Source organism: Chelon labrosus, assembly GCF_963514085.1.
Source record: "Chelon labrosus genome assembly, chromosome: 5".
In the NCBI taxonomy this organism is placed as follows: domain Eukaryota; kingdom Metazoa; phylum Chordata; class Actinopteri; order Mugiliformes; family Mugilidae; genus Chelon; species Chelon labrosus.
The window spans coordinates 29,567,427-29,583,641 of NC_140341.1; the positions used below are offsets into that span (position 1 = coordinate 29,567,427).

At 39.7% G+C, this 16,215-nt stretch overlaps 1 protein-coding gene across 1 annotated transcript in view; it reads left to right on the plus strand.

Annotated features, from left to right (window-relative positions):
* LOC311488053 (nck-associated protein 5-like) overlaps positions 1-13,795 on the plus strand; it is a gene marked incomplete at both ends in the record, with an annotated part of 53,319 nt that extends 39,524 nt beyond the window's left edge. The window contains 3 exon segments of the mRNA XM_084544556.1: positions 6,724-6,799; positions 11,028-11,414; positions 13,677-13,795. Coding sequence (XP_084400682.1) covers positions 6,724-6,799; positions 11,028-11,414; positions 13,677-13,795 — 582 coding nt within the window.
* Positions 13,796-16,215: the final 2,420 nt, after the last annotated feature.

Sequence of the window (16,215 nt, forward strand, 5' to 3'; positions counted from 1 at the left end):
AGAGACTTTGCCTTCTCCTACACAGCTCTCTGTAAACGCTGGAAACCTTCTCTCACAGAAGCTAGCATTGTTAAAATGATTCTAAAAAACATCAAACCTTCCCTTGCTAGTCAGCTTAGAGGCCGAGTTGGTACTGTTGAAGATTTAGTGCGCCTTGGTCATCAATTTGAAAAAGACCATGACCAACAACTTGAATACAATCAGAGAATGAGTGTTAGAAATGTTAACCCCTTTCCAAGAAACTTCAACTCTGTCCAACCAGATAAAATCAAACCTTCTGTTTTGTGTTGGAGATGTAAAGGAGACCATCCTCCTGGTTCTTGCCCACACTACCGTTCACCTGAAAATCCCAATACTCCTTTCCGGCAACAAATGCAAAAACCTACTCAGAGGACTCCAAAACAAAAAGGCAATGGTTCTGTTTCAGTTGTGAGATCTAAAAAGCCTACCCAACAGACATTCCAACGAATGCAGAAAAATTCCAAGGAAATAAATTCAGAAAATGAATGCAAGTCGCTTGATACCACCTCTGTTCCCCAACAGCTCCTTGTACCCATTTCTATAGGAAAATGGCAGGGAAAAGCCATAGTTGATACAGGAGCAAGTTACACGCTCATTCATGAGTATCTATGGGTAGAACTAAAAGGGTCAAAGACTGACCTTCAACCATGGGTAGAAGGACCTTTGTATTTGGCTAATGGTGAGGCAGCTACCCCTATGGGCTGGGCTGTCCTTTCAGTAGATCTTCAAGGAAAATTGTCCACTCTACCTGTAGCTGTACTTGGGTCAGAAGCTCTAGCCTATGGTGTAGTTCTTGGCCTCAATTTCATTTCTAGTGTTGGAATGATAATCAATGTGACTGATATGGTGTACAGTTTTAAGTCCACGCCCTCTGTTAGCTATCCCTTCCAACCAGGCAGTGCTCACCTTTCTCGGAATAGAGATTATAAAGACAAAACTATTTCCCAAATGACAAATAATCAACCCATTCAGAACCTTTCACTGATAAGCTCCGTCCCACCCCCCATTCTGTCGTTAGAGCCTGTGCGACTGCAAGTCAAAGATTACATCAATATGGCCGTGGCTGATGCTCACCTACAAAATGGTGAAAAGGATCAATTACGACAGTTACTGGAGTCTAACCCACAGGTCTGTACCAATCAGCCAGGAAAAACGGATGTTTTACAGCACACCATCTATACAACTAACTGTGTACCAATAAAACAAAGAGCTTACAGAATATCCCCTGGTAAGCAGGCTATCGTGGAAGAACAATTAAGAGACATGATTGCTTCTGGAGTTGTTGAGTCTTCCCATTCTGCATGGGCATCTCCTGTAGTTCTCCCACCAAAGAAAGATGGAGGCCATCGATTTTGTGTGGACTTCCGCAAAGTCAATGCAGTCACTGAAACGGATGCTTATCCTCTCCCAAACATCAACGAAATCCTGGAATCCCTTTCCGGAGCCACCATTTTTTCAACCATTGACTTAAATAGTGGATACTGGCAAGTACCCATGGATCCTGAGAGTAAAGCCAAAACTGCCTTCGTTGCCCATTCTGGATTGTATCAATTTAATGTCATGCCTTTTGGTCTGAAGAACGCCCCAGCCACCTTCCAAAGGCTAATGGAGAAAGTCCTGGATGGACTGAGGGGACAAATCTGTCTCGTCTATCTGGATGACATAATTGTCTACTCATCATCTGTGACTCAACATTTTGAACATTTGTGTACTGTAATGGAACGACTTCGCAAAGCCAATCTGACAATCAATCTCAAGAAGTCTAAATTCTGCCTACAGGAGATCAGATTTCTTGGACACATTGTTTCAGGTAAAGGGGTTAGCGCTGACCCTGATAAAGCTGAGGCAATTCGATCCTATCCAGTACCAACGAATCTCAAAGAAGTTCAGAGATTCTTGGGGCTTGCTGGTTGGTACCATAAGTTTGTACCAGACTTCTCGAAAATTGCAGAACCACTGAATGATCTGAAGAAAAAAGGAAGACCTTTTATCTGGAGTCAGGCATGCCAGCAAGCTTTTGACCAACTTAAATCCCATCTAACCTCTCCACCTATATTAGGTCATCCAAACCCAGACTTGCCATACCTAGTCTATACTGATGCTAGTGACACAGGTCTAGGAGCTGTTTTAACTCAGAGACTAGCCGATGGACTTGAAGTGGTCCTTGCTTATGCAAGTCGTACCCTAAACCGAGCTGAACGAAATTACTCAGTAACCGAAAAAGAGTGCCTTGCAATCATTTGGGCACTAGAGAAATGGCAGCACTTTCTAGAACCAAAACTCTTTACTGTCATTACAGACCACTCTGCTCTACAATGGGTCCTTTCATCAACAAAAACTACAAGTCGCTTGATCCGATGGGCACTAAGGTTGCAACGGTTTGACTTCATTGTGGAATACAGGAAAGGAAAATTAAACTGTGCTCCTGATGCCCTTTCACGGATTCCCTCTCAGATAAAATGCTGCCTGTACTCTACAAAAACAGATGAGAATATTCCAATATCTCTTGACAGGATTTGGGAAGAACAACAGAAGGATAAAAATGTGCAGAAAATCATGAAAGAACTAGCCGAAGGAAACAAAAAGACTGCACAGGATTTTGTTGCTCTCGAAGATAAAGTCTATCACAAGAAACAAACCTCCGAAAATCAGTTCCACTATAGGCTTTACATTCCACACAATTTGGTTCAGGAGATAATCCAGAACTATCATGAAAACCCTTTAAGTGGCCACAGTGGTATTTTCAAAACCTATAAGAGACTTTATGAAGTAGCATATTGGCCTGGAATGTGGACAGATGTAAAAAACTTCATCACAAAATGTGTAGTTTGCCAGAGTTTAAAAGCAGATAATAAAAAACCAGCTGGGAAAATTCAACAAACCATCGTCACTGCCCCTAATGAAATGCTAGGCATTGATCTTATGGGTCCGCTACCAAGAAGTCCAGAAAGACACGAATACCTCTTGGTGGTGGTCGATTACTTTACCCGATGGGTCGAAACTTTCCCTTTACGGAATGCCACAGCACAAACGGTAGCTCGAATTCTAAAGAAGGAAGTTTTTACCAGATGGGGTGTACCTGATTACATCTTATCTGATCGAGGTCCTCAGTTTGTGTCTTCAGTTTTCCGTGAACTCTGTCAGCAATGGACAGTGACTCCCAAACTCACCACTGCATATCACCCACAGACTAATATGACAGAGCGAGTGAATCGTACCTTAAAGTGCATGATGGCTTCTTATGTGGATGACAATCATGGTAAATGGGATCAATACCTTCCAGAGTTCAGATTTGCCATCAATTCTGCTGTACAAGAAACAACTGGTGTAACACCTGCAGAACTTCAAATTGGAAGGAAGTTGAATAGCCCAATGGACAAAGTACTGAAAGGGAAGATTTACCCTCCTAATGTACCTGCTTATGATGTTGTCCATCAACTGCAACAATTTCAGACTATCGTAAAGGAAAATATAATGACATCAAGACGAAGGCAACTAAGGAATTATAACAAAAACCGCCGTACTGTCCATTTAAAACCAAAACAGAGAGTATGGGTTAGAAATTTTCCTCAGTCGCATGCCAAGGACAAATTCACTGCAAAGCTTGCCAAAAAGTGGAAAGGTCCCTACCGTGTAGTTCAGCAACTTGGACCCATAAACTACCAGGTGGTTTTGGAGGATACAGGTCAGGATGTAAGAACTGTACATATTTGTAATCTTAAACCTTTCTACCCTAGTGCTGAGGATTTAGAGCGGTTAGAAAAACAGAAGTTAATGGATATTTTCCAGGAAAGCTCAGACGAGGAAGAGTTCCTAGGTTTCTTAGTTTGATAGTCTACCGCGAAGTTGAAATTCTGAGTACCCACTAAACGTGGCCTTGTCAAAGGGGGGGAAGAGTATAGCGGAGACCTGAGTACCCAGTCCCTTTCTTCCTAGACAGGAAGTGAAGTGGAGGAAGGAGATAAATGGGACACACCTGAGAAAAAAATCTCCCTCTCAAACAAGCAAGCTGCATGGAGGAGAACAAAGAAGTGAGAGGAACCAAAAAGATAACTAAGGGAACATCCAGTTTTTGGAATTAATACGTTTAAAAGTAAAATAATTAATTACTTATTTCAAAGAAACAAACAAAGATTAACCCAAAACTAGCTGGATACACCTAAACTGTTTGGAGGAAAGCTGCCGGTGAATTACCAGGAGTCTGTCGTATTACAATGGAGGAGGATTTTATGGACTGACTTGTTTTCCCATGGTGGACGTTACCCTCCCTTAAGTCTTCTTTTCAACTCTCCTGGCTTCTTATATTCCTGCTCCTTGCACACCACTCCAAATCACTTACATATCTTCATTTTTCCCCACAAAAACCGAACTGAACTGAACTGGACTGTTTCCATTTACAAAGGACATTCAAACATCCGAGTCACAAATTCATATATGGACATTTTGGATTTTCTTTTGAAAGTTGAAGAGTGACCTTTTTGTTTGACATATTTTCTTGTTATTATAATTGGTTGTTATTTTGACCTGATTTTGAATTGATGGAAATTTCTGTTTGATTTATGACCCTTTTAGGGAAATGTGTTTGGGTTTAATTAATGACATGATATATTGATATGGTCTTTATGTATATGAGTTGTATAATTTAAATACATCTAAACCTGAATTTAGTGAACTATATTGAAACTGGTAGTGTTTATTTTTATCCCTTTTGTAGCATGGGTATTTATTGAGTTAACCAGGCTTTATTGATTAAGAAATTTTGGCAGGTTGAAAATATAAATTTACTCTCCTGTCTGGCGCCCAAGTATAATTTAGTTTGAGCCTACGCTACAGCGTGACATTAAAATGAGTCTAAAAATAACTTGCCTGAGCACTTTGGCTTTGCCGCCGATCCATTTTGTCCGTCCCGCTAGCTTCAGGATGGTGACATTGTTTTCTGCACCAGCACACCGCAAAGAGCAGTGTTCGATGCGGCTGTTATTATACAATATAGCCATTTTAATGAGAAGCTCGGACGCTCTTGTATGTGTTGAATGATATTTTATTCGAACAGTGGTCCAACAAATACAAGAAATCACATTTATTACTGCCCCGGGGGTAGGGAGTGGATAAAACCTGTTGAAAGAGTGCCCGCCCGTATGCGACGCTCCTCGAAAAACAGCCAACGCACCGTATACAAACAGGGATCATCTGATTGGTCACTACCAGCCGGCCTTCTATTGGTTGACAGCGTTGATACACCAAAGATCCGCGAGCAGAGCAGAGTTTCGTGAGCGCACATGTTCCGTGAGAGCAAGAGAGAGAGCTGGAGATTGAGCGCAGGAAATCTGCGCGAGCAGCATCGTAACCGAGTGCGTGGACACAGTTTGAGCACGCGCAGAGCAAATTTGAGAGCGCAGAGCAAATTTGAGAGCGAGAGCAGAGTTTTGAGAGATAATATCATAAAATCTGAGAATGAAATCGATAAATTCTGCCCTCGAATCAATTTAAAATGCTCTTGCATTATGATAGTAAATTCATTCCATATTCTAAGCAACTCCGCGAACTTCGGAGGTAGAAGGCGCACCGCCGCTATTACGCAGGAGTAAAAGAAGTAGCAGATACTGGCACACAAGCCTAGAGTGCCCTCTCGTGGCTGTCAGTGTGAAAATAACGAACACGTGAAATTATATATTTTAATATATGTCGCATCTGAGTATAAGTCGCAGGGCCAGCCAAACCATGAAAAAAAGTGCGACTTATAGTCCGAAAAATACGGTACACATAATAAGATATTCAAAGAAGAGGTTAGTTTTTTGGTTTGTGGTCTGTTCTGATCATGACCACACAACAGTTCAACTAGGAAGACACCATTTAATTCCAAAATAAATAGTAGACCTAAGTAAAAGATAAGTGATGCAGTTAAAGAGACGCAGTAAAGAGGACAAAAACAGCAGTCAGTTGTTTGTTTCCTTGAGCACCACTGAGGCCTTAAGGCTTCTCCAAACCACTTCATACCTGTGAACTATGAGACAAGATTTTACAACTCTGGAAAGCTATCACAGTCACAATTTTATGATCTTTCTTCACAAAGATTGCATGGTAGAAACACAACATTCACTTTTCTAAGTGATCCACCGGGAACGTATGCTGTGATTTGCCCAGCAGTCTTGCTGAAAAATGTTGCATCAAACAGCGATTCTCAACCGTTTTCCGTGTTTTTAAGTGAGATGTACTTTAGGTTAATTCCAACAGCTGTCTTTCAAAATGTCTTACATGCTCTTTCATCATTTTATCTTTTGTTACTAACCATTATTTGAAGTCTTCAGATTTATTTTTGAAATAAATGTATTTATTAATAGAATGTGTCATTAATTTAAAACGTGATTAGAGTATGTCAAAGTATCTGGAATCTAATACGAATCTAATATGAGCTTCTTCTTAGGCACAGTTTGCTACATTCGTGCACCATACATTGTGTACATAAATGTGTTATGGTGAAATGCTTGTGGACGACCTGACATGTCTCAGTACCATGCATCTTTAATAGGGTGCTGATGTTAGTGGAGAGAACATGAGAGGAAAATCAGCTTACAGGCAAAAGATTCATACTATGTTGGACACATTTTGATTTGCAATCGCATTTACAAGTGCCAAACAATCACTGTAAAGAATACCATGACTTCTTTCTTTATTTATTTATTCTTTTACAAAAATGTAAAGATGCAGATGATGAACCGAAGAGCTGATGGTGAAAATGGATCCACAGTGAAGAGCCCCAACCAGGATTCAGTTATAGGTAAGACTGTCCATTCTCTGGTCTGTCACCGTTACTGCCAATAGTAATAGATCCCTCTTGAATATATATTGGTAGCTAAAAAAAATTAGCTAGCTCAGTGGCAATGTTAGCTGTGTCCTTTGGAAGCATGACAGCGTTAAGATTGTATCTGTGCTTACCATTTTACAGTTTGCAGACAGAAGTGAAGACCAAATATGACTGATTTGTGTAAGTCATGAATGAATCATGGATATGCTATGAGCAGTCAAACAAACATGCAAAGTGCAGAATTTTGTCAGTTTGTGCCTTTTCTCCACCATTTTTATGTTCATATTATTTGTTCTATGTTTGTATTGATTTATTGTTTTGGGTGGCAACTTAAATCGGGGCAAATAGAAACCATTTCACCACAAGCGCTGTATCACGCAGATTTTGATTTGGGGATACTGTTTGTAGGCTTGACCACTCATCTTCTCAGGTTCATGCACTCACAATTTGCATGCATGGGCTCATCCAACTAGGATTAACCTATCCGGGGAACCATGTCTCCTCCTGGCCAGGCTTAGCAGAAGTAGTGGACTCATAATGAATTTGCTTAAATAGTTTTTCTGTGGACCACAGTACTGTTGGAACCCAAGAGAGCTGTTCCTGCAGAGGCGTGTCAACATACAATGACAGTAATAAGGTGGACTGAGCATGGAATTGTACAGAAGGGCTTATGAGCATGTAATTTAAACGAGGTTTTCACTGGTGCTGTATAGAGTAGGGTGAAGAGCAGTTGCCTTCTTAAATTTCCTTTTTTGATGATGCCAGTGGCAGTGCTCTGGAAATGGCAGTGTTTGATGGTCTGTCAGGCAGGCTGGCCACCACTTTGGTCCACACTAAAATACAGTATCTCAACAAATATAAATTGGATGACTATTACATTTTTTACAGCTATTCATGGCATGCAGATTATCTCTTTTATACAAATTAGGTCTGGCTGTGCTTGGGTCAGAACAGTTCTGATTATAATGTTAATTTTGGATGAAACGTATTCAGAATGAGGGCAGCACAGTGGCATGGTGGTTGGTACTGATGCCTCACAGCAAGAAGGTTCCGGGTTCGAATCCATGGGCCTTCCTGACTGGAGTTTGCATGTTCTCCCTGTGTCTGTGTGGGTTCTCTCCAGGTACTCCGGCTTCCTCCCACCGTCCAGAGACATGCTGGTTAGGTTCATTGGTGATTCTAAATTGGCCGTAGGTGTGAGTGTGTGAAGTGTGAATGGTTGTCTCTCTAGACAAGCAGTTACAGAAGATGAATGAATGAATGAATGAAATATTCACCAAGCCACTGTAGAGACACTGCTTGTTTGGTTGGCCATGTTTTTTGACACTTAACAAACTAGATAAAAGTAGAGCTGGCAAACTAGTTAAAAACGAGAAGGAGAGAGAGAGAAAGAAAGAGAGAGACAAAGTAGGGAAGGAAAAATAGAGAGCAGCTTATTAAACTTTTCACATCACTCAGGTAGAGGGCTGGTAACAGACTCTGCTGTATTTCATTGGACTACGCTTCAAATATCAAGCGTGTTTGATACGGACGGACGCCTGGCCTCAGGGGTTAATCACCTCATTAAAATTGCAGCTCTGCATCAGCTAAGCACGGCCACTGCTGAGTGAATTGACTTCGCCTTCAGCTGTGAGCAGAATTATACCATCCAGACGTGGCACAAACTTGTTGGGCCCGATGTGGAGTTGACTGAGCACTCTTCATCTTGATGCATTAAAATAAGGAGAGGCAGTTTTAGGTCATACTTGAGAATTTGCTCTTTTCATGAATTTCTTTTTAATTATTGCTTAATATATTTAGTATATTTTGTAGCTAGCCTGTCCAGAGATCACTAGGACTCTATCTACAGTACATAGAGGAGATTTTATTTGGTTTCATATTCATCAAGTATATCACCACAGGAAACAGTGTCTGTTATCGTCTTGTACACTGACACTATGTCTACACGGGAGGTGTAGTGTAAGCAGCAGCTTAGCAGAGTACCAGCAGGGGTTTGTCCGTGTGTGTTTACAGGATGTTTTTAGACACAGTATTGAGTTGTACGTTGCCTGCATTTTGGCTGCACTCGGAACCCCATATACAACCAATGTATTACGCAAGAAAATCTGCTCCAGGTTACACTATAAACCTGTTTTCAAGATGCGTCTGTGCACATACACTTGCCTTCCCACGCACAGACTAAAAGAGCATTTCTACTATATCTCTTGCACTGTTTTCCCTGCCTTTAAGCAGTGATGTCAAGAATGAACTTAAAAATAAATTTGTCATTGGTTACTGTAATTGAAAATAGTGGTGACATTGATTTTAGATGGACTGAGTTGTTTTTCTCAAACACTTATGAACGCTTCACTTGAAACATAGTCTCCCTCTCGAGACTTTGTTCCTGTTTTTCTACCGAACTAATTTAACATTTTTTAATCTGGTTGTCTACCCATTTTAACGTGTAGAAACATATCTCTAACTTCTTTTCCCTGGATAATAATTAAGACACTGCTTCTGCTTTTCAAATGCAAGTTGATATTCACTTGCAAGGCGACCTTTGTGCTCGTACTCTTTTCAGATAAGTGCTGTGCGTAGATTGTGGTCCTGTATTGTGACCTGCTGAGACGGGGTTCCATAGAATTTATCCAATCGATGTCCTTAACTGAACCCTGTCTGTTTAAAAACAAGCGCGTCCTGCAACAAGTATTCTCATGCGTATGCTTTACTACTTTAAAATACAAATCTCAGAAGATCACTCTGCTGTGGCTTGGGACAATAAGCAGTTATTGATTGAACAGAGCGAATGGGGGAGGAAAACTCTTATTGTCTACCCTTCTAGTACAGACTGCATCAGAGAAGTTCTTGTTAATTCCAACTTCATTCAGTCATTTGTTCTCTTTAATAACAGGACTTTGTGAAGTCTGAAACCACAACTGTAAATAATTATTTTTTTTTACAAACTAGTGTTATGTTTTCAGTGCTGGGTAGAGTAAAATCTACAGCTAGGTACGGCTTCAACTTCATTTATTATGTTTGGATGCTTACTCTGTCCACAACTGTTTTTTAGGTTAGCATGAATTGTGATGTGATACTTTAATAATTAGTTGATTTGATAACTTAACCGGAATAACAAAATAGTGGAGGAAAACCCAGAAGAAGCCTGTAAAGTCTCATGTTTTAATGAATAAAGGGGGAGCAGCTGTTGCCTTAGCTCCAGTGTGCAATCGCCTACAGGTCATTGCTACAGGCTACACATAAAAGTGCGAGTTTGCATCATAACAGATTAAGGACATCCTTTCTTCTTTGGATGAAGTGATATATCTCTTTTTGGATTCCTATAACATACTGTTAACAATAGTGCAAAAAAACTACATATTCAAAGCCGCATAGTGACAACTTTCAAATAGATACTTCTAAAGGCATGAACAATGCAAACTCTGTGTGTGCTTGACTACGTTTGATATATTGTGAATAAAATACACACATTAGCGGTGTATTTGGATCGTCATATGCCATTATGTGCATTTCATATTCACTTGTGTGACCAATGCATGCTCGAAGTCACACACCCATCGAACAACATTTGTAATCCAAAGCAGTGGTTCAAGTGGGCTTGATTTGAACTGGCTGGGTCATCCACAGGGGTCTATGGTGTAAACAGCAAAGAAACCATTACCCTTGCACTTATTATATGCACTTATTATATTTAATTGGACTGATGAACTGAACCATCATTTCTCGACTTAGCTTTAAAGAGGAGGCCCTCGCCAAGTAAGATAGTGAAAGAGTGAAAAGAAAAGAGCAGACTAACCATCTGTTGCACTTCTGCTTTGAAATGACCAAATCACTGAGATTGACTGCTTAGAGCTCAAACAGTAAGTGTAATGTGGCAGTAGTAATAAGGAAACGTGAGGGGGTCAATTGTATGGTACTGCAAACATGATCCATTATTACTGATTGAAGGCTCTTTCACAGAATCAGTTATCATTTCTATATAAAGATCTTATTTTCTCCGATTAGTTTTATACAGATTTAGACACATAGTTACAGTAGAGAATGAAAGACAGGCCAGTCAATACTCATTCATATTATTGCACTGTACATAATGTTTTAAAGGTAAGCACCACTTCAACCATGGTTGGCCTGTTGCATCATTCCTGTTGTGCTCCCTTTTTTTCCGCTACCCTGAACCACTTCAGCTGTTCTCCTTGTGCCGCAGGCTCTGGCTGCAAGATGCGAACGTTGGACAGTGGAATTGGGACCATCCCCCTTCCTGAATCCTGTTCCTTCTTCTCCTCCATCCTGCACTTCCTCCCCAAATCCTCCTCAACCCCCGAACAGTCCCTCAGTCCTCCCAGTGTCCCAGATTCCTCCAGTGAGGATGTGTCTCCTTCCCCATTACCCCGGTGGAGGATTCCCTCCAGCTTTAAGGACAGCAGCCATGCAGGGGTGCCAAACTCCTTGTCCGACTCCTCCATGACCCATATCCAGTCAGTGCCTTTCCCCACTGTGGCCTTCCTCCAGCCCATGCAACCCCTGTCTGAACGCATTATGACCTCTGCCAGTGTGTGTGAATCCCAGAGCAGGCTACCCAGACCACCGCAAGGTACAGTAAAGCAACAAATATTCAGATATGTCCTCTGGACTGCAGCAGTAAAGAAGAGTCTGATTGATGATGTGGCGTTTTTTCCTCTTAGCAGGGAGGAGCTCTAGCTTCATGCAAGAACATTTTCTACTCCTTCCATCTTACTTTTTTACTCTTTGCTAGTATGAGTATTCCATGTTGGATTCACCAATCAGTTTAAACTCGTTAAATTTAGTGCTTTGTAAAATATTCATTTCACCTTCAACTTCAAATTAAGCTTACTCAATGCCTCTAAATTGTTACTAAATTCCACTGTGGAGCCTCATGTCCTGCTGTAAGAGATTAGAGCACCACAAATATGACAAATTTAGCAAAAACACTAATCCTAGCGGAGAAAATATGAATGATCAATGTGCTTCCAAAGCAAAGCAGTATTAAGACTTAGATCAGAATTGTCTTTGCACAGCGTTGAGGTGCTATTAAATTTTAATGTAGCATAGCATGAAATGTAGTGAAACATGCAGATAACTTTGTGATTACAGTAGCAGGTTGTCTAGCTGTAATTGGTAACCAAAATGCATCCACTTTCCTGGACAAGATCATATTATGAGCTTTGATGTCAATGAACTGATCACTGAAGTCTCAATGAAATCTCTTTAATTCCAGCCCCATCTCGTACTCAGACTGAATTTCTTTTTGCATATAAACAGAAGTGCAGGAAATGCATTTCCTTAAGATCCACTCACACACTCATGTACTCAGTCACATGTTCATGCCCCATGTTCTTTGATTTTCACTAGGGTACAGGTGTAATTGAACAAGCAAACTTCAATACGCCGTTGTATAACAGACAACTAAAAGTGGCAGCAATCATGAGCCTTTGTCCCTGCACGGAGAGCTTTTATGAAGGATGGCACACTGTGGACTTGGCCTGCTCATTATGCTAATCCCGCAACATATGCCAAGGAAAGACTCTTATACAGCCAGACAAATGCAGACCTTCGTTTCTATGTGTTTGATTTTGAAATCCCCACTGACAGACTCTAGCAGCAACATCTCTAGCAGGTTTATACATTTCTTTTTAAATAGTTATGCCATATGTTGTGTGGGAAACAGCATATGGCATAACATCCTGTAATGCAGTTGGCTGGTACATGTATGATGAGTCGGTTTCGATGTTTTCCTATTTTATTTATGTAATGATTTATTATGAATGTTTTTAAATTAGCAACTATGTTTCATTTTTAAACAAAGGTCTTATAGCACGTGGAGTAAGGGCCAGGTTTTTGACTCTCTGCACTAGCAGTCAAGACGTGTTGTCCGGCCACAGTGCTGAACTAAAAGTTTGGCTGATAGAGAGAGCGTTTGGGGGGGGGGGGGGGTCATTTAGATGTCATTTAGAAACAACTCTCTGCTCTTGTTATATTTTTGACAGACATATTCAGTTAGTACACATTCATTAAGAACAAGATTCTGCAAACAATTTTTTGTGTGATGAAACCTAAGGTCACACAAAAGTTCATACATTCAGCAGTACAACTGCAAGTCCCTATACATAAGGACAGCCCACACTGCTCAAAGAACACTTAATATTCCCCAGACAGGATATGGAGATCAATTCAGACCATACCAATAAGGTATACAAATACGAGAATCCTGTTGAATATGACGCATACATCACCGGACAAACACACAGACAGACATGCAAACTTATAGTAGGACACGGTTAAAAACACACACAAACCTTTTAGATGCCACATATTAATGCTACCAAAACCCCATGAGCACTGCTTCAGTGTAGAGAAATTTTTATTTAAATTTTTAAGTTTTATGCCAAGGTAAGGATCAGTAAACATTTAATTTTCGAAAATGTAATGTTTGTAGGTGTAGTTTGGAAAAGAATGACACCGAAGCCCTCCATTTGGATCAGTGTAACCTTTCAACTAACAGAATTTCTTTGTTTGTCCCCAAGTTATATCAGTCCGTGCTGTCCTTTTGATTTAAGCAGCCTAAACTGTCACTCCTTATCTGATCTGAAGAACTAAATCCTGTCTTCATTTGTACTGGGGAGTTGGTTGTCAGAACAATAAATCTGACAGGATGGCAGCTGCAGCTAACTTTGAATGTAGAATGATAATCTTGCTGTCTTTAAAGATGTCAAACGTCACCCTGTCAGTGCCATACAGTTATCCTGCGACATTTGGGTCGTTTCCTTGGTATGAGAGAGGACTCTGACTGCTGAAAAATCTCTGGAATGAGCTTAATTTTGTCCTTTTTTTCCAGGTGGGATGGAACCAAAGAAGTTGACCTATATCAAATCGAAAACACGAGCCACGTCAAGCCAACAGAAGGAACAGGCAAGACTTCAGCTTGCCAGCTGTAAGACGAACAAATTCCCTTAAGTGGGGAAAACTTTAGCCCAAAACACAAAGTTATGTTGTGTACCTACTTTTTTTTTTTAACTTAATTTTTTTATTAACGAGAAACACAGTACAAACGTTCCTTGACAACATCACAAATTATGTATGACAGTGCTAAAGACAAGAAAAAAGCCCCAAACCCCAGAAAGCTGAATAATAATAATAATGAGTGAAAAATTATAAATAAATAAATAAATAAATAGGTGGACAGTTAAGACATTCCAGCATACTGTGGGGTTCCCCTCAGTTAGAGAGGTATCTTGCTATAGGTAGCCACCTCCTCACAAAAACATCAGACCTTAATTGTAATTGAGCAGTTAAAGCATCCATTCCATACACCTCCCTCAGCTTCTGTTTCCACTGTGTCACTGTAGGTGGCTGTGGATTCATCCATTTTATTCACCATTTTCCTAGCAGTCATCAAGAGTATATGTAACAAGTGCATTTGGTCTCTAGTGTACATGCCTTCAGGAGTTGGATCGAAAAGAAACTGAGTGTACCTACTTTTTACCAGTTTGTTTTCTCAGCATTGGTATTTCAAGTTTGCTTATAATAACAGAAACGAAAACTGGCAATTGTTATTGGATTTTGACTTTTAAATCCAAAAACAAAATGTAAAAAAGAAAGAAATCTTGCCTTTATTCTGTAGTCTAAAACGAAAAAGAGAAAGTTAGTATTAGACTTCATTTTTGTTCTTTTTTGTAGCGCAATTTGAAACATAAAGGTGCAACAACTAAAAAACAAAAAAAGTGTATTTTCCTTCATTAAAACGTAAAAAAAAAAAAAAAAAAAAAGTAGCCTATATTTGGAATTTACAGCGCTCTCTTGGACATGGATCATTATGTTCAGCACTAAATAAACCTGGCGCTACTCCATATTCAGGAGACGAATGCTCAGAGGTAAATTCAGATGACATACTTTGTGCCATAAAGTCTAAAATTACATCTGAATTGTATTGTCTTATTGTTCCAAACTCATGTCTATGGTCTGTTGAACAACAGAAAAGTGTTTCAAAGAGAGCTACAAAATCACTGACTGCTGTAAACAACTTCTTGTTCATCATCGTCTTCCTTTTCTACAAAATCTTCAGGTTTTATATTAATCAAATAACAACTGTTTTCTGTTAAGTTCTTTCTGTTTTCTATTTTTTTGTATTAAAAGACAAAAGGTAAATTCACTTGTTTAGCATGTTTTCTTGTTTTTGCTTTTTAAATTGACAATCAATTACACTCGTTTTCTCTTTTTAAAAAAATACCACTTGTAAAAGTCCATTACTTAACTGACCAACTCTGACCCGACAAGATTAATTCACAAAAGTGTTGCAGAGAAATTTAAATGGATTTTAAGCTGCAGTCATGTAAAATGCAAAATAGTTCAAATTCTTTGTTCAGATTCTCATAATAACTTGAGAACTACCTAACTCCAGGCATCCCAAGGATTTTTAAAAGCTAAAAACATTGACACATTTGGTTCCTAGTGAAAAAATGACACCTTAGTTTTCTTTGTTGTTGTTTAGTTTTAGTTTTTTTTGCACCCTGAAGATATATAGTGGCGAGTGTAATTACAGGTTTCACACATTTTCAGCAGGTGAACATTTTATTTACTGAGATAAATGGAGAATCTGTTTCAAGGAGCTTTATCAGACACGTCCAAGAACCTTTCAACACTGTCAACTGTGGCTGGCAGCTATAAAGATGAAGCATTGTGAAACATTTTTGTATTTTGCTTTAACAGCTACACTTTGCTTTAAAACCCATTTCCATCCCCACTGAGCAGAAAGCGAGCTTAATGGTGGCGACTAAACACATGACTAACACAAGACTCCCAAACATCATTTACATCTTACTACAGTACATTAACCCTGGCATTTGCAACAGGTTAGCAGTAGCAGTATGCCTGGGGGCTAAAAACCAGCCAGTGATTGTGAGCCATCGCGACACAAGATGCACATAAAGGTTCATGAATGGCTTTTTATTTATAGTACCCTCATATATATTTTTTATACTTTGTACAACCTATTTACAGTAGTCATGCAGTCACCATCTGTATTCTGCAGTTTAAATTAGACAGCTGACTTATCAGGAAAAGGGACGTAACGTAAGTATGCACTGATCTCAGTGAAGAGATCAATCATCAGTTGTCATGCTATTTACATTTAAACCTAACAGTCCCTTCCAGAACTGAGCAAGTAAATATAATTATATAATTGAAGGTGCTCAGTGGTACTAGCTGCTGACCTTCCCTTGTGTAAAGATGATGCAGTATGTGCATTTTCTCAGCACACATGTTGAAGAATTGAATTGCAGTGTACATATAAAATAAACACATATTCAGCATTCCTCAACCAGAGGAAAGATAATTAAAGATGATTAGTTACATTCACGGTCACTTCTCCAAACCGT